The sequence below is a fragment of the Diospyros lotus genome, chromosome 4 (assembly GCF_014633365.1).
Source record: "Diospyros lotus cultivar Yz01 chromosome 4, ASM1463336v1, whole genome shotgun sequence".
Taxonomy (NCBI): Eukaryota; Viridiplantae; Streptophyta; class Magnoliopsida; order Ericales; family Ebenaceae; genus Diospyros; species Diospyros lotus.
Window position 1 is genome coordinate 10,276,620 of NC_068341.1, and position 18,866 is coordinate 10,295,485.

Genomic DNA, 18,866 nt, shown 5'->3' on the forward strand with positions numbered 1-18,866 from the left:
GCGGTAAATGACAGCTCGAACGTCTTTATAATTTTATTCATAAGTCCAAGGAAGGGTAGGTTGAGTTGAATGGGACGTGACCTGAGGAGTGACGCCATATGTGCAGTGCAGGGTCTAACTGGAAAGTTCCAATTGTTGGAAGAAACGAAAGTGGGGGGCCTTTTGGCCAAAAAGGAAAATTAAATCAACTACTTTAAGCTGATTTTAGGACCTCCATCGCCAGGGCTGCTGCATCTTTGACATTTCTTCAGCTAATTTTGCTAATATATTTTTGTTTGATTTTTATTATTGAAATTGGCCTCTTCTCTCCTCTCCTCTCCTCTCCTCTCTACTCTACTCTACTGGTCGATCGGCTTCAGAAAGAATAACATGGATTTGGGTGGCTATAGAAGAAATATACAAGAGCAGAGCAGAGCAGAGGCAGGAAGGAGCCAACAGAAACAGAGTTGAGTGGCGTCACAACAACATTTCTCCATAGTTGGAAAATCGTCTCACGTCTCATCTCCTCAATTCATGTACACCACTCATTATTTATATATATTGACTGCTCAACTGCTTCTCATTCCCCTTTTAGTATTTTACCTTTATCATCTTCTAATGTTTCTTCCATTTCGATTTAACTTTAACTTTGACAGTAATCAGGTCGTTGTTGTTGGTGTTACGTAATTAGATAATTAACGGTTTTAACTAATTGTGAAAACATTTTTTATCATAAAAATTATATATAATAACAATCTTATCACAATATTATTGGATGCGAGACAGTCTAACTATAATTATGAGTTTTAAAGATAAAAATATGTTTGAATATTTTATAAAAAAAATTAAAATAAATCAATCAAGATGAATATCAAAATTAAAATTGAGGGTAAAATAATCTTGAAACAATCGAATAATTAGAGTGTTGTCAGTCAGCTAATCCTTGAAAGTAATTTTATATGCCTTAAAACGACTAAAAATGTTCTTTATCAAAAAATTAACCAACAAACCACTATAAGTATACAGGAATAGCGTCTTTTGAAAATATATAAATAACTTTTACAACTCATGTTTCTTTAAATGGGTAGAATTCAAAATTAATTGTAACATTATTTTTACAAGAAAAGAAAAGTTTAATTAAATTTTCTATTTTTATAAGATAATTCTTAAAAGTATTTAAATTCATCTACCCAATTGATTGGGGCACTTTAAACCTTTTTTTTAATACAAAAAAAGGAAAGAAAAAAAAATTGAGACATATGATAAAGTGAGGTAAGCATGAACAGTAGGCAAATACTATTTGGAGCTCAGGGCTGACTGAAGAGATAAGTTGGTGAGACAATTGCCTAGAGTCTAACCCCTTCATCTTAATAAATAATTATTTTAATTTATTAATTTTTTTATTAAGAGATTGGGCCCTAAATTAATGATGGCTCAGAGCCCCTAAGCCCTTGAGCCGGTCCTCCTCAAGCTAATAATAATGTGCTTATCTTTTAAGAATTTGATCATGCTAATGTGCCAATCATGCATCTTTGATCGTCTTACATGCATCATGTTTATATATGTATAAACATGTGGCTGGATCTATTACACGTGTTACTAGCATTTCCTATAAAATTAATTAAGAAATATATATATATATATCAGCTAGCCTAGCCGCTAGCCGATTGATTGATATGTTTGCTATATATGTAATATCTTCCAAGTTCATTCAAGGTTTGGTTTGCTACAAAAATTTCCAAATGTGGAATGCCTAATTAACCCTTTTTTAAGTAAAACCTTCAACATCGTCATTTGCGTTTCAAACCTTAATCTATAATAATTAGATTAAATATGGATTTTTACTTTTTTTCAATCCTATACATACACTTAAGGTTATGTTTTTTTCTTCTAATGCATTAAAATTTCATATTATGTCAAAAAGTTATATCATTCTATTCAAAATTTGGGATGTGTTGATTGAACTGGGCTTGTTAAATTTCACAATGCATGGTGCTGCTGATAAATTAAGATGTTTGTGACATCATAATAAAACACTACTGTTTTAGTGGGTGCCCATTTCAATGCATGAGTTAAAGTTGACTCACGGCTTTGAACAGAAAGAAATACAAATATATATATATATATGTGTGTATATTTAATTTGATATGAAGGGGCCGGGTTGGATTTAATTTCTTAAAGTACACTCACTATTAATTAAAAATAAAACAAAACTCAAATTTGTTGCTTTTGAAATGAATTGAGACCAAACCAAACATGAAAAATAGAATCAAAACTCCTTAATTCAATTTACAAGTCATTTTAGGCCAATAACATACAAAAAAAGATAAAATAAAATATAGAGAACATGATATATAGTTTTGATTTGAGGCGGAAAGGCAGGCACACATGAAGAAGCACATCATTTTCCTTCCTGCCTCCATTGGCAACATAGAAAAAGTCCCCCTAGAAAGATTTCTTCGGATGAAGCCAAAAAAATATCCCATTTGAAGTTAAAAGAGAGTGGGGGCAATTGAGATTTGAGAACCCAACCCCACCCCACCCTCCCTCGCTAGTTTTCATTCACTGTTGGCCACAACAACACTGAATGAATTCCCAAATTCAGCTACAATGATTAGCAACTGACTGCGTAGCGCTTTGCTCTTTTTATGGGCTCGGCTTCTCCATCCATCAAAAGGCCGCGTGGCGTGGCGTGGCTGTCGAATATTGGCAGTTCTGTAGCTAATCATCTTCCAGGTGGCAGACAATTATTAGTTAGTTTAACCTGAATGCATGTTTTTGACAGGCGAACCACCATTCCATTGCTCACATGCTTCGTGGCAGATGCTCAGCCTTTTTCCGGGTTTTACTTTTTAACGTGTCGACTAGTTATTTGTAGGTTGTTTGGTCGTTTGATTTATTGACAGTCGTCTACCCCGCTCGCCGCTTTTGTTTTATATATTTAGACTCCCTTTATTTAGAAAAAAAAATGTCTTCTTAAAAGGAAAATGGTATTTTTAGAAAATAATTTTTTGAAATGTATTTTTTATTATTTAGCTGTAACACAAAAATGTTGCTGAAAAACTATTTCTAGTGTTTGACAGATACTTAAAAAATTATATATATATTTTTATTATAATCAAATCTATAACATAAAAATAAAAAAAACATAATAAGTAGAGAGAATCGAAATAGGAGCCAAAAGAGAGACGGTGGTTGACAAGAGACAGGGCAAGATGAAGATGGCGATCTAAGTGCACATGACGATGGCACTAAAGGGAAAGACTAAAAAAAGTAGAGTGCGGCAAAGACAGAGAGAGACAAAACTCTACAAAAATGATGACAAAAGTAAAAACTAAGAGAAGCAGAGCATGACATTGATGAAGATCGACCAATTGATGCAAATGGATAGAAGCAAAGCGATGCAGTTTTGCATAATAATTTATCTTTTTCTAAATGAGAAGTCATTTTCTTGAAAAATATATCATTTTATCATTTACTTTTTCATTGATTGAAAACTATTTTTCGTTAATAAAAAATTTATAACCGAGGCAGATCAGTAGGTTATTTTGGAAAAAAAAAATGTGATTACTTATAATAACATTAGTTATGTCGATTAAATATATATATATATAGATATACACACAAAATAGTGATAGTTATTTTTTGGGATAAACATGTTTGTTTTCTTGGAACACGACTGACGGCTCAAAACATGTTTTAACAACATATATATATTTTATGTATACACTCTAAAGATTCAATATTTTTGTAGATATTTAATATAATTATGTACTTGACTTTTTATCATGTTTGATGTTTAGGTTAGTGCATTAAGGATGAATTTCAAGGGATTTATGTATAAGCAAGTAGATGGGAAATTAATGGTGGATGGAAGGGATATATATGCTAAAGCTAGCTAGGGGTGATTGAAGATTGTGACAAGGAAAGGATCAAACTCCAATCCAATGTTGTGCATGCATACCACTACCAATATATATATATGCAAAAGTGTACTTATAATATCAAACATGTTGAATTAAATTAATAACATCATCAAATCAGGCCCAAATATATACTTCAACCCGATTATTCTAAGATTTGAGAAGCTTCCAATTCCATCATTGCCAACTTCTTATTGGGAGGTATTATTTGTTTATTTATTTTTTAATTAAAAAACTTCATTGAACCCACCATAATTAAGTAAGTGAATTGCACCAGGATTCCACGCTATTACACCCCGTTTGGAATGACAGGCAGGATTTTACAATATTTTATATAGAATTAAGGTTAAAAACACAAACAACTTAAAAAGGTTAAAAATAGAATTAAGGTAGATCTTTATTTATGTGTGCATGCTACTTAATTTTCTCATAAATTTATTTATGTGTTTGAATCCTAATCTCCTTCAATGATATTGTTGAATTGTATATGAGCAAGGGATTTAATTAAACTGGCATATATATATATATATATATATGAACCTACCAACTTATAAGAGTAGCTAGGGAGGGTGGGAATAAAAAAAGGCACATATATATGATTGAGAAGAATTCTAGCCGTCCATGGTGTCTTCTCCAAAACCCAAAAAGCAAACTCCATTCACACCGTCTTCTCTCCTGCTCACATGTGACAAAATGTATTACTTAGTTGATTAAGGAAAAAATGATGTTTTTTATTACGTAAAATGTAAATGGTTGGTTATTATCATCGATGATCTCTCTTAATGCATTAATTAATTAATATTCCATCAAGTGTTATTACATATGAATTAATTAAATTCTAAATTTGGTAATGAAGTGTTACCTTTATATTTCACATAAAATCATTTTTACTACTCTCGATCCATCATCAATTATATATGACATATGCTAATTTTGATTAGGAATGATGTAACTAATTATTCATATTTATATTTATTTGTGTATTTATATCTGAAGGTTTAAAAAATGAACTCACTAATTATTATGCTTGAACTTTTAAACAAATTAAAATAGCAAAATTATTAACTATATATATTTTGGTGAGCTTTTAGCTAAAAAAAAATTTAGCCAATGAAGAGCTAATAATTTTTGTTTAGCTGGTGATTACTTTAGACATTTTTACAGCGAGGTTTTCCTAGAATAGGGGACAGACGGTTGACGTATATATATGAATCAAACTTCCAACCGTCTTCTAACGGAAAATGAAAAAAAAATTAAAAACCTGACCAGCACGTACGTACGTCGGGCCGGACTCTCCGGACCCGAAAACGTCTCTTCATCGCAACATTATGTCGTGTCCGCACACGTGTATTCATGTCATTGCTCCATATCTTCCCTGCCGTTCCTAATCACCTTGCTTTCTCTATATATGATATATACCCTTTCTCTCTCCACTCCCGCCCTTCCATGTTTTTAACTATCTATCCTCGACCTCTGCTCTGCCTCACACACTCTCTCTCCTATTTTTGTTTTGCTTCTGTCTCTCTCTCTCTCTCTCTCTCTCTCTCTCTCTCTGTTATAATATCTGCAAGCTTTTGGCTGTTGTCTTCAAAGTTTTGGGGGATCCGAGGATTAATAACTAGAGTGTGGCTTATTTAATAAACTTGTTCAAAATTGTATTATATAAGAACAAAGAGCCGGAAAGATGTTCTCAGAGGCCAACAGTTTGCCCTCCAAAGTGGGAAATGCGATGCATTCTGATCCAAATGAAGAACACGCCATCCGGAACAGCAGTGCTTCGGCCTTCGACTCGAGCCGGATGAGCGGCGAGGGCTCTCCCATGATGATGTCCCCTTGGAATCAAAACAGTACTCCCTTCAACCAATCTACATGGTCACAGTTCGGGGACAGCCTTCCCAGGAACCTTCCCCAGAACGGCCTCATCGGCTCCCTCGTCCGAGAAGAGGGCCATATATACTCTCTGGCAGCCACCGGCGAGCTCTTGTACACCGGCTCCGACAGCAAGAACATTCGGGTTTGGAAGAATATGAAGGAGTTCTCCGCGTTCAAATCCAACAGCGGGTTGGTGAAAGCCATCATCATCTCCGGCGAGAAGATCTTCACCGGCCACCAGGACGGCAAGATCCGAGTTTGGAAGGTCAATTCCAAGAACGCCAGCGTCCACAAGCGGTCAGGGACATTACCAACTTTTATGGACATATTGAAATCTTCCGTCAAACCCAGCAACTACATCGAAGTGAAGCGCAAAAGAACCGCCCTCTGGATCAAGCACTGCGACGCGATCTCCTGCTTGAGCATGAACGAAGAGCAAGGACTGCTGTATTCGGCTTCCTGGGACAGGACCTTCAAGGTGTGGAGAGTTGACAACTCCAAGTGCCTGGAGTCCGTCAAGGCCCACGACGACGCCGTCAACTCCGTCGTCTCCGGCGTCGGAGGCATGGTCTTCACCGGGTCGGCGGACGGCACCGTGAAGATGTGGCGGAGAGAAATACAGGGGAAGGGGACGAAACACATACTGGTGGACACGCTGTTGAAGCAGGAGAGTGCGGTGACGGCGTTGGCCGTGGACAAGTCGGGTTCGTTTGTGTACTGTGGGTCGTCGGACGGGATGATGAACTTTTGGCAATGTGAGAAAGAATTGGCGCACGGTGGGGTCCTCAAGGGCCACAAGTTGGCGGTTCTCTGCGTCGCGGCAGCAGGAAACCTGGTGTTCAGCGGCTCGGCGGATAAGAACATATGCGTGTGGAGAAGGGATGAGATGGTGCACACGTGTTTATCAGTCTTAACGGGTCACAATGGCCCGGTTAAGTGCCTGGCCGTGGAGGAGGATAAGGAATCGACGGCCAGTGAACGGAAGTGGGTGGTGTACAGTGGGAGCCTCGACAAGTCCGTGAAGGTGTGGAGCGTCTCTGAACTATCACCTGATTTGCATCAGATGGCTATGATGCAACAGCCGCAGTCTTCTTCGGAGGGCGACGCATCCTGGGGATCCATTCCATCAGCCAAGTGATGAAACTGGCTGGCTGACGGTGGGTCCCTTCATCACTCGCTCGTGTTGATAAAAGAATGGGATCCAAAAACTTTTGGGTATGTGCCACGTGTTCTCTGGGTGCGTGATGAATTTGATACAGTGACACGTGCGAGAAAGAAGAGGGGAGAGGAAAGGAAAAACGAGCACCGGTTGGAATTGCATAATCTAACTGTTGTCTATACTATTATTATGGACTTGCATGATTATTGAGTAAAAGGAGAGAGTATTTAAACAAAATAAGATTTTCTTTTTCTTTTTTTCCCCAAAAGTAATCAATATACAACACTTTTGTTTTCCATTTTATTCTTTGTTGTTTTTTTTTTTTTTTTTCTTTTGCACAAGGTGCCATTAAGTTCGTTCATCTTACCACTTCCAACGGACCAATGTTCACAACCTAAACATTTTTTCTTTCTTGCGAGGACTTCACATTTTGAACATGAAATCTAGAAAGTACAAGGAAAACATAAAGGCTCGATTTAGTAATTATATCAATTATATGCACTTCAGTTCAATTCATATGAACATACCGGTAACTATAGCAATTTTAGTATTCGTTTCTTGTTTTTCAATCGCAGGAAATATTGCGAATGGCAAACAAGCAATTGAAGAACAAGAAATTGAATTGCATTGCAAAAAGAATGGTGATGACAGTACAAAATTATCACAACAGAATAAACTGATAAAATAAAAAGGAAGGTGAATAAAGGTGAACAAGGGTACTGTAAATGTCAAAGGTAACTGCAAGGAGGGCCAAGGCAACTCACCAGCTAGGAATATGAATCCAGTTAGATAAGCATGTGGTTCTCAATGGGAAAGCGTCCGAGCATGCCTTGCTGACTCGAGATCTGTGTTTAAACGCAGATCTCGCATGTGCCCGCTTCTGCTACCCAACGAGTTCAAGTCCAAACCCAGAGGAATAGCGCCATATCCTCCTTCTAGTATTCGCAGGACCTAATAATTTGCAGAAAGAAGAAATTTGTTTCAAGGAAGCTTTTTCCTATCCCAAAAATAAAACACTAGTAATTTCTTAGAAAAAGTCCAATGTAGCAAATTGTCCTTCAAACAAAGATGTTCATGTTCAACACCTAAAAATTAGAAATTGCCAATATAAATAGATATGGCAAACCTTTGGCATTGGGGGTCTCAACTCAGGATTTTGTTGTAGACACAAGAACGCAGCATGGCTTATCACCTGCAGCTCGTGGGGCAAGTTCTGGAGTCGGTCAGCCGCTAAGCATGAGCCTATCAACTGATAGTTCTTTCCTAAGATAAATCCAGATTCTTGTGTAGGTAAAAGATATGAATTTTCAGCTAAGATGTGCCGTCCCTTGTCACAATGCAAGTTGCTGGCTTTTTGGCCTGTTATCAGCTCTAACAATACCAATCCAAATGCATATATATCAACTTTCTCTGTAATTTTCCCACCTCTGAAGTACTCTGGTGCAAGATACCTGATAAAATCCATCGCAATCAAATGATCATACTCCAAAGAGTTAAATACCATATATCTTGAGATCAGAACTCGGTACTGTCAAGTGCAACGACAACAGTACCCTGAGATCAGAAAAAATAACTTTCATCTTAATGGGTCACACAAGCCCACGAAGTTGGTTTTTTTCAAGTAAAAACAAGTGAACAAATATTGGTATTTTTGAAGGCCAAGAGATATAATTACCCTGAAGTTCCAACAACTTGTTCATCACATGCATCCCATTCTGTGTGCAACCTAGCAAGCCCGAAGTCTGCCACCTAAACAAAGAAGCCATGTAATTCTTCTGGTGAAGCTAGATTGACCGGGCACACGAACGAGAAAAGAGCAAAAATAATTAACTGCAATAATCTCTAGACATTGCACCCTGCAATAGGGGTTAAGTTCTTGCGAGGTATGCATCACAATGGGCATCTATTAGTGCCATTTATATTTGATATAATGCATTACATCATGAAAAACAAGTGTGGAAGTAATTCGCTGAATTGAAAAGAAAAAGAAAAGAAAGTACCAGAGGCTCATAATCATGGGTTAGAAGGATGTTACTTGGCCGCATATCTCTATGAACTATACAACCCACTCTACAATCCTCATGAAGGTATCTTAAACCCCTTGCTGTTCCAATAGCTATCTTTTGACGTGAGTGCCAATCTAGTGGTGTCCTCTTGTTCCCTATTGAAAAAGAAAAATTGCTGTGCTGTAATTAGGCAATATTAAGTCCTGAGTGGATGCACAAACAATTGCAGCTAAACATAATAGAGATACAAATGTGTGCACTCATGCACACATCCACAAGAGAGGAAGATGAATGCTGTAAAAAACGAACAAAAACAAGAGGAAAAAGGAAGGAAACTAATCATACCATGTAAATGGAAGTCCAAGGAGCCATTGCATATGTACTCATAAACTAGAATTCTGTTCTTGTCCTCAATACAAAACCCAACTAGCAAAACAACATTCCTATGCTGTGCACAGCTCAGAACTCGCACTTCTCTGCAGAAATCAGCATCTCCTTGTGAGCCAGCAAACTTCAACTGCTTCACCGCAACCACCTGACCATCCCTCAAGACTCCCCTGTGAACAATTCCAAACCCACCTTCCGCCAAGAAATTCGTATCAGAGAAACCATCTGTAGCTTCCTTAAGTTCTTTGTAATCAAATTGTCTTGGAGGTTTCCCAAAAGCTGGTGCTTTATGCTGACATATTGAACACAGAGGTGGAGGAATTGAGGAAGTTCTGCCTAAAGAGACTGCCTGTCTGATGGTTGAGTTGAAAACGTAGTCTCTGTCCTGAGCTCGGTTGGGCCCAATCATTTCCTGGTTAAACTGTACATCAACTAGACTCCTGGTAGGGGGGAAGTTGGTAGTCCGGGTATTTCTGTAATTCCTTCGTGCTGGGACTTTTACATTGGCAGTATGATTTTGGGGAATCCAGAATACAGACTTATGATTATTAGTTATAGCCGACTGCAATCTTGTTGAGTCCCCATCCTTGTCAAGTCCTCTAAGTAGATCAGTCGAGTCATTTCGTCTATTACTTGGGCTGTAGTTTCCCTTCTTTGGTATTTCAAAAAGTGGATTTTGTTCATAGACAAGAAAAAGAGAAGCCACTGTGTCTGGGCTGGATAATGAATTTTCTCGTGTTGTTCTAGTGTAGGAAGTGCTTGGTTCTTCGGGGCTGCTTACAGGAGTAGAATGCTTCACCCTGTGTTGCTGGAACTTCTCGACATCCAAACCAGGTGAAGAAGCAGCAGAAAAGAAGGGGGTTTGGAGTTCATCTGAGCATTCTAGATTCAGCCTAAGGACTTTTGGTTGAGAACCTTTCATTACTACGATGTTACAGTGAAGTTCCTCTAAGCAATGCTTCTGCTCCTGCTTCAGTTTTCTGTTCATATGACAATGACGATATGGTTTAGTTTTGTGCTGACCTTCCTATAATGCACAGGGAAACGTGAGTTTAAAAATGTTCTTAACAGAATGATACACAGCCAACAATGATTAAACCAGCAAGCATATGTTCATCAAAAAAAGAAAAAGGAAAAAAATAAAACTAGGAAACGTGTGCTTACAGCATCAGCAACCTAAACACAAATAATTACTTGGCTTAGTTATTGCTAAAATGACAGTAGATGTGTGACGTTGAAAAGAGAATATGACCATACAAATTTTCCATTTTGCACGATCATGGGATACAAAAACACTGCCAAATCAAAAATAAACTGTGTCATTTTCTCTTTGGGGACAAATTAAAGATAACAACTGGTATTTGCTCTCCAATGTTCACTGAATGTTCTGATTTGTGACAAGACGTCGTGTTTAGTCCTGTCGGTTATTACAACAATGACAGACAGGTTTATCCTAAGGCCATTCCAGGAGACTCCAGAAACCCTTATCTGTTTTGATTAGTCATACAATTGGATTTGGCCAAAGAACCTTCATGGCAGTATAGCCATTGCTTCCTTTCTTTGGCCAAAGAACCTTCATGTGCATATTTATGTTTACATGTCTTGAAACAGCCAATTATTTAATAGTCCACTTAGGGGACTCCTTGAACATTACGGCAATGCAAATGGTCTCTCTTGAACTGAAGGGGTCCTAAATTGATCAAGCATTTTATGTCATGGTAGTACAAAAGAATAAATAAATAAGACACACACGGATCAAGTACAAGTTTCATAAGAATTCAAGATCAGTTATAAATCAATCCCATGTCATTGTTGAAGATGGCAAAACAAATGTGTATAAATACACATATGCGGACAGCCAGGCTACATGCATAAGCATTGCCAATATAATGTGTACTACTGCAATGTTAACATATATAGCAAGTTCTAAATAACTTCACTATAATGGACTTCCGTGAAGGACAAAACAGGAATGAAAAAAAAAAAAAAAGAAAATGCGCACAAACCAATTAAATAATAAACAAGAACTAATAATTTTATATTAAATTACTTGTGCAATATGACCCAGCTGGCAGCATTTCTCTTTGCTTCGGCGGCCACGCCACCGCTGGGTGTACCTGGTACCACCTTAATCTGCACTCTAACCTGCATTCATCAAACAATTATAAGTTGAAATTATATCTTCCAAGCCTGATGAAAGTTAAAAGGTCTGCCGTTTTTATTCGGAGGAGAGAAAGTTTACTAAATTAAGTAGAATTCATTTAATTGACAAGAAAAAATTGCTATACCCCTTGGTTTTTATAAGTAGTCCATATAACTGCGTAAGATCATAGTTAAAAAGTAAACATAAGTAACATCAATAAGGAAATGATATTTTTCTAGAAATTTTATGCTGAAAATGTAAATAAGGCGATATGAATATTTCTGTAACTAACGGAATCTTACTTTTCAAGACTTACATCATTGTGCATAAATTTTTTATGCAAAAGTTCTATTAGAATAACATTGCCTTATCAAAGGTTAAAGCCCTTTTCCTTTTACTATGATGGGTGCATATTTGGATTAATAAATAACACCATCAGATGGTAATGTGAAGCTTCATTGTTGTAGTGTTCGCTACTATAAATAATAATATATTTCTTCTGCTCTAATATTAAATTACTTAAATAATTACAAGCACATGTAATCCTCAAATTTGAAATTCACTCGATAATAATTATACTTTCTTAGCACGTCGGCACCTCGGATCCCGACAAGCTCGGAATCTTCTAAAGACCTGACAACTGAATGAAATGCCAAAATGCAGAAAACTAACAAGAAATTTTGATTTTTCACATCTGAATGGATGTTCAAGTAATTTGTCTTCTGTAATTCCGATATGATACCTTACCAATTATTTGAAGACATATAATTATCAAATAGCAGAGAAGGAAGATAGGCAGGGAGTGGCAATTGCGTAATTTGGAGAATCACCTCGATCTGACTCTGAAGTTGAAGAACCATCTGAGAGAAAGATTTCGAGATCTGAGATATTCGCTCCGGCAACTTTTCCGAGCCGACGGTCCCGCAATCTCCGGTCAGCCTCGGGAGGCTCCAGAACGATCGCCGCCTACCTACAACACAATACGCATCTCACATTCAAACATTGACACAATCCAAACCTCACCTCACAATAATAACGAGGAACCTGAAGGCTCAAGCGTGAGATTGAATAACATCACCAGTTTTGCGGGCGGAGAGAACCGCGAGCAGAGTAATGCAATCTCCAGGGCGAACCACGTGAGTGAGAGCCCAAGCTAACGCGGTCTTCGAGATCACTTTCTCCGCTTTCACGGCGACGATCACCTTCCCTTCCGCCGCTAGCCGATTCATGCTTCCCGGCAACAAAATTGGCGGTAAATTTGGCGAGTTGCGCTTGCCGGGAAACTCAGGACCCGGGAATCCTTCGAATGGATTTCAGCTTGGTATTGGCTCCTTGTGCAGCTGCGCGGCAGCACTATGACTCTGCGAATGGCATTGGCGAATGGCGAGCTATAAAGGGAAGGGCAAAATTGGAATATGGAACCGCAGTTAGTTAACTGTAGTTAGCTTGGCGCTTCCGGTGGGCGCCATAGCCTTAATCATTGAGATTGCGCTTCTAATCATGATCACGCTTTTGCCGCTGTGCGTTATTGTTCCGTGCGAAATGCGACTTTCGCTTCGTTGCATCGTACCCCACAATGCCAATGCCGCGCTGCTTCATTGTTTTCTAGTTAATTTCCATGACATTCAGAAATCTTATGATACTATTTCCGCCCATATTTTATATAAAGTGGAAAGAATATTATGTGTATAAAAATTTTTTATAATATATTTTGTATGTTATACATTTTATTTATTATATTGATACAACTAAAAGTATATGTATTTTTATTTATATTTAATATGTAAATAATACTTTTTTGGGCGTGCTTTTAGAAAAAAAAAAATTGGTGTTATATCACTACCCATATATTAATATCATAAAGCAGGAGGCATGAGCAGAGCAGGTTGCGTAAATTTTTATGGCCCCATTTGGAATATCCAATCTGTCTTGGGATTTGAGACGTAACTTAAACTTTATTTTTCTGCATCATTTGAGATGTAGCCTATTCTATCAAGCCCATCCCATAAATAAAATATTTTGATTCACCGTTTATATTTATATATCGGATGATTAAAATTTTATTATGCTAGTTAATAATTTTTGTTTTAATTAAATATATAAAATAAATTTAAAATTATTTGTGCGTGGTGATAAATTTTTGATCAATTGCATTTGAGCACCCACGTACATACAAATGTACTAAGTGACTTGAGTCCTAATATTGGGATGCATTTACTGTTAAACTAGGGTGACTTTCAAATGAATATCGTGGTTTGTATAAAAAGAAGGTGACAGAATGATTTACAAAATAATGAAATGATCAATTTACTCCTATGATAAATGACTCAAACTCATTCAAAACTCTCTCTCTCTCAGTTGGTTTAGGTGGTCACCGATTTCTAAATGATGCAACGGTGAGATGGTGATGAGAGCAAGCGAGGGCGAGACAGGCGAGGAGAGAGAGAGAAAAGAGGGTGAATAAAAATCGCGATATATATATAACGATAAATCACGCCTGTAAAGGGTTTTGTAAATCTTTTTCTATATGAATAGCACAATCCGTTTCAAATCAGGGTGTGCAATGGTCCATTTATCTATTTGAAAATATTTTTTCAAATCAAATCAACATATATTTCAAATTTTAAATATACTTTATCGTAATAATAAAATTTATATGTGATGTAGTTTTTACATATTTATATAAAATTATAATTTTTATAATCATTTTATATACACTTTTATTATCTTACCTCATATAGAGCCAAAAGAACTTTAAGGAGGTGTTTGGCACGAGAAAAATTTTTAAATTCCTGGGATTCAAGATTCTTAGAAATGCTCTTGAAAATATTTAATTTTCAGAATTTATACAATTCTATATTTGGTTAAATTTAAATATTCTCAAGAATGTTGAGTATTCTTTTCTGAGAATCTTACATTTCTATATTTGATTTAAATATAATATTCTTGAGAATTCATGTTCTTTTTCCAAAATTATCCTTATTTAATTTTTTATATAAAAATGATAAATTTTTTCTACTATATAAAATATTGAGACCCACAACATATTGAGAAAGTCAAAAAAATGTCATTGTTTTACATATTATGTATATATATGCATGTGTATATATATATAATATATATGTTTGTATGAATATCTACTTTAATATATATATAATATTTTATAATAAACAATATAAATATATTACATATATATAATATGTTTGTATTGAATTATAAAAGGGTAAGAGATGATTTAATTTTTTTATTTGTTAAAAATATTTCCAAGTTCATGGGAAATTTGGATTCTCAACCCCCATTAAAATCCTTTTGTGAAAAAATTGCTTAAAAATCATTCCCAATATTCTTTTTGTAATACTCCATCTTCGTATAAGGTTGCTAAGTAATTTTAATAGGTTTAGAATATTGAAAAATTAATTTGATAACAGTTATAAGTACTGAATCGACTGCAGGAAATGCCTCGGGGTAAAATTATCTAAGGAAAATTGTATGGTCTCGACGAACATATCGAGATAGGATTTATAGTATTAAAAGAAATCGAATCGGGAACAGTTTACGGTATACCTAAAATACAACTGTTATTTAGGCTGTAAAATCAAATCGTTGTAGGAGACTCCCGAAAAATCAATGGAACCCTAGAGGGGCTCCGATTTTGCATAAGGAACAACCCTTCAATGGTTTCGGGACGAAAAGTTAGCCCAGTAAGGACACTAAGGCGAAATCGTCATTTTCAACTAAAAATTGGATTATTAATTTTGCGTTTTCGGTATTGTAATGTAAATAAATTCGATATTTAAGGGCATAGTTGCAATTAGATAATTATTTAAGTGAAATGGAAATGAATTTTTAGAATTAAAATTTTTATTATTACAATATAATATAGAATTATATATATATATGTATATAAACGTGTTGTGTGGCTACCCATGCTCTGCAAAATGTAATGGCTTTGCGAAGCTTCTATGAAGCATTAATGGCCAAGATTTTGGTCGCAAAATGGGAAGATTGTGGCAACGAAATTTGAGGGTATAGTAGCAAGATTTGTGGAGATTTTCGTATTAAATGATGTACGTGGTGGGCAAGCAATTCAACAGTGATATTTATGTGGAGCCACTGCCTATAAATTTGCAGTGATCGTGGTCGAGGGAGAGGCAGTGCGGGATCGTGGGATCGAGAAAGAGATGAAGCATATGAGGTCGGGAGCAATGCGAGATTGAGAGAGAGGGGGGCGAATTCAGCCATGGCAACAAGTGGGCGACGCGACCAGCATTGCAGGGGAGGCCGATCTCGACGAGGAGGCACGTGGGCTGTCAATGGCGGCCCTGGCAGTGGCCGGCAAGGCCGGTGACAACAATGGAGGCCCGATAAGCATTTGGAAGTAGCAAACCCGCGGCCATGGCAGCCATGGCTGCGAGCTCACCAAGCTGGGGCAGCTGCCGCGGTGATGACAGTAGGGTGCGACGGTGATGAGGGCCCGCGGAGGCCGGCGTGGAGCAGCCGATGGTGGTCGTTGGGGCGGCCGTGATGGCCGACGGAGCTAGGCCATGCACAGGCATGGCCGTCGCGAAGAAGAAAGAGCAGAGGAGTTGTAGGGTGAGGAAGGAAGGAAGAAGAAGAAGAAGGAGAAGAAGAAGAGAAGGAAGAAGAAGAAAAAAAAATGGAAGAAGCAGAGGAGTTGCAGGAGGCGGGAGGAAAAAGAAGGAGGAGGAAGAAGAATGAAGAGAAGAAAAAAAATGGAAAGAAAATGAAAAATAAATGTCAAAAATTCTCGAAAAAAATCCCAAAAAATAGGATTTTAATATTTACTAATATTTCGGAGATTTTGGGTGAGAAAACGGTTCGGGCACGCATTTTGGGAATATGACACGCATACCGAGGATGCTAAGTTAAGGTGAGTAAAAATTTCTTAGAAAATTTTAGAAATTTCAGAATATTATTTTATGAATTTTCGTAGTGGAATATTTGAGAAAATATTTAATTTGGAATTATTGAGGAAAAATAGGAAGAAATAGAGAGAAAATTAAAGGAAATGCCAGAAATTATGGAAAAAATAAGTTTTAATATTTATTTAAATAATTATAGTGATTAGGATATTTTGAGGCTGAAGTTGAAGAGACTCGTGCAAATTTTGAGGTTGGCACGCAAATCGAGGCAAGACACGGATATTGAGGTAGCCCGATAAGCTTGAGAAGGTAAGTGGTACTCCCCAATTAAAGTTAATTTATGAAAAATGCTTGATTTGTAAGTGGTTTATGTTTCTCGAAAATGTTTTCGTTATATTGACATGCCTTGATATGTATCCATCACCTAGACTGCATACATGACATGACTATGAAATGCATAAATACACGTTGATGTCATTGATCACACGCATATGAGGTCGTAGAGAGTACGAACTGGCACCGCCGCCTTACCAAGGGTGCACCCATACACCCCGGCCTCGATAGAGGTGGCTGCTAAAATGGTAGGTAGCATGAGGGTGCAGTTGACACCTACGAGGTAAGATATTACATACACACATGACATAGCATTATGTACCCTTACTTAGATGATTCATCATCTAACTTGGGTTTTGCCCTTGAAATATTCAAACGTTCCAGGTGGAGATTGTAGTAGATTCGAGGATAAATGAGGCATGAAACGGCACTTAGTAGAGAGTGTATGAAGAGTGAAATGTATGTTGCACAGCCCTAGAGATGGCAAAATGGGCCCGGCCCGGGACTGGGCTAGGGCCAGCATTTTGCTGGCCTATTTAAGGCCGGGCCGATTTGGCCCGACCTGCTTGGCCCGCTAATCGGCCACAAAACCCCCTCTCAGCCTCGCCTCTCGCCCTCGCCCTCGCCCTCACCCTCACCCTCACCCTCACCCTCACCCTTTGCCTCTTCCTCGCCCTCTGTCTCGTCCTCGCCCTCGCCCTTGCCCTTACCCTCTGCCTTTTCCTCGCCCTCACCTCGCCCTCTGTCTCGTCCTCGCCCTCGCCCTTGCCCTTACCCTCTGCCTCTTCCTCGCCCTCACCTCGTCCTCGCCCTCGTCTCGTCCTCGCCCGCGCTCCTCGCTCTCGCCCTCACTCGCCATCGTTGTCGCCCTGGTCTCGCCCTCACCCTCGCCCTCGCCCTCGCCCTCACTCTGGCCCTCGCCCTGGCCCGCGCTCCTCGCTCTCGCCCGCTTGGCCCACGGGCCCATGTAGGGCCGAGCTAGGGCCAGTAATCTGCTGGCTCGTTTTTAAGCGGGCCGATTTGGCCCGACCAGCTTGGCCTGAGGGCCACTTGGTGGCGGGCCGGGCCGGCCCGACCCGTCCCGGCCCGTTTGCCATCTCTACACAGCCCATATATTTAAGTTCTGCTACTTTGAATTTTGAATGTTTTGAGGAATGTTGATGTATACCCTTGTGATTAATGAAAATGTAAGAATTGATTTATGATCAATGTTAAAGTATTAGGTTTCGATATTTGCTTCCGCATTTGATATGTATAGTGATTCTCTTTCGAGATTAATGTATGAAAATTTTGGGACGGATTCGAGGAATGATGTGGTTTAGCTTTAATATTTAAAGGAAAAAAATTTATTATTCCGGAATTGTCTCAAGTCATAACGCGCCCGAAAAAGCGGGGCGTTACACTTTTTATAAAAAAATTGCACCAAACATGAAAATACAAATTCCCAACCTAACATTTTCAGGAATCTTAAAATTTCTCATGTATCAAACGGCCTCTAAGTGTTTTTTTGTTTTCTTTCAAAAGTTAGTCCATGAAAATACAAAGTAATTCAGTTTTTTTAATATTTAATCAGTTATGGCTCATTTTTATGTGTTTAATTTTTTAGATTATATTTTTAAAATTAAAAATTGAATCTGAAGTTTCATTCAATAAAAAACACATAATGGAGTTTGACAAGTTTGTCTGTTATAATTGTTTTCATTCATTCATGAAGATGTAGTCATAAAATTTTTGTAAGTCTGTCCACTTGGTGCAATTTTATTTTATTATATTTGTTAGTATATTATATGAAATGAAAATTCATATTTAAAACATGATATTTTTTATTTAAAAAATGAAAATAAACCTAAAAGAATTATAAATAACAACACTTTATCAATCAAGTAATAAGACAAATCTTAAAACTATCAAGATTAAATTCATGACATATATCTCTTTATATTTTGGGACCAAAAGGTGAAATTCTTCACCTTAAGGGTCCCCGCAACTCAGTCTCAAGAATTTTGTAAGAGAGGTAAATTACGGAATTCAGCAGTGAGATTCGAACACAGAATCTATGAGACCAACATATGTACAGTCTCAACTACTAAACTGTATCTCTCTATTCTCTACGATGGACCATCAGGCAATAAAGAAAGAGACTCGGACGTGGGCGAGCGGACGCTCAAGAAGTCTCATGGT

At 37.6% G+C, this 18,866-nt stretch overlaps 2 protein-coding genes across 3 annotated transcripts; one reads left to right on the plus strand and one right to left on the minus strand.

Moving 5' to 3' along the window:
* Positions 1 to 4,274: 4,274 nt before the first annotated feature.
* LOC127799621 (inactive protein kinase SELMODRAFT_444075-like) lies at positions 4,275 to 12,847 on the minus strand. Of its 2 annotated transcripts, XM_052333822.1 has the most exons (9): positions 12,548 to 12,847; positions 12,300 to 12,439; positions 11,377 to 11,471; positions 9,285 to 10,306; positions 8,934 to 9,094; positions 8,609 to 8,682; positions 8,060 to 8,384; positions 7,698 to 7,884; positions 4,275 to 4,577 (listed from the first exon to the last, which is right to left on the minus strand). In XM_052333822.1, the coding sequence occupies exons 1-8, from the start codon at positions 12,696 to 12,698 to the stop codon at positions 7,738 to 7,740; spliced, it is 2,115 nt and encodes a 704-aa protein (XP_052189782.1). In that variant the 5' UTR covers positions 12,699 to 12,847; the 3' UTR covers positions 4,275 to 4,577; positions 7,698 to 7,737. The 2 variants fall into 2 exon arrangements, with proteins under 2 accessions (XP_052189782.1, XP_052189781.1); XM_052333821.1 differs by lacking the exon at positions 4,275 to 4,577 and having other exon boundaries at positions 7,536 to 7,884; positions 12,548 to 12,846.
* LOC127799623 (protein JINGUBANG-like) lies at positions 5,354 to 7,209 on the plus strand. The gene has a single exon (XM_052333824.1). The coding sequence runs from the start codon at positions 5,587 to 5,589 to the stop codon at positions 6,910 to 6,912; it is 1,326 nt and encodes a 441-aa protein (XP_052189784.1). The 5' UTR covers positions 5,354 to 5,586; the 3' UTR covers positions 6,913 to 7,209.
* Positions 12,848 to 18,866: the final 6,019 nt, after the last annotated feature.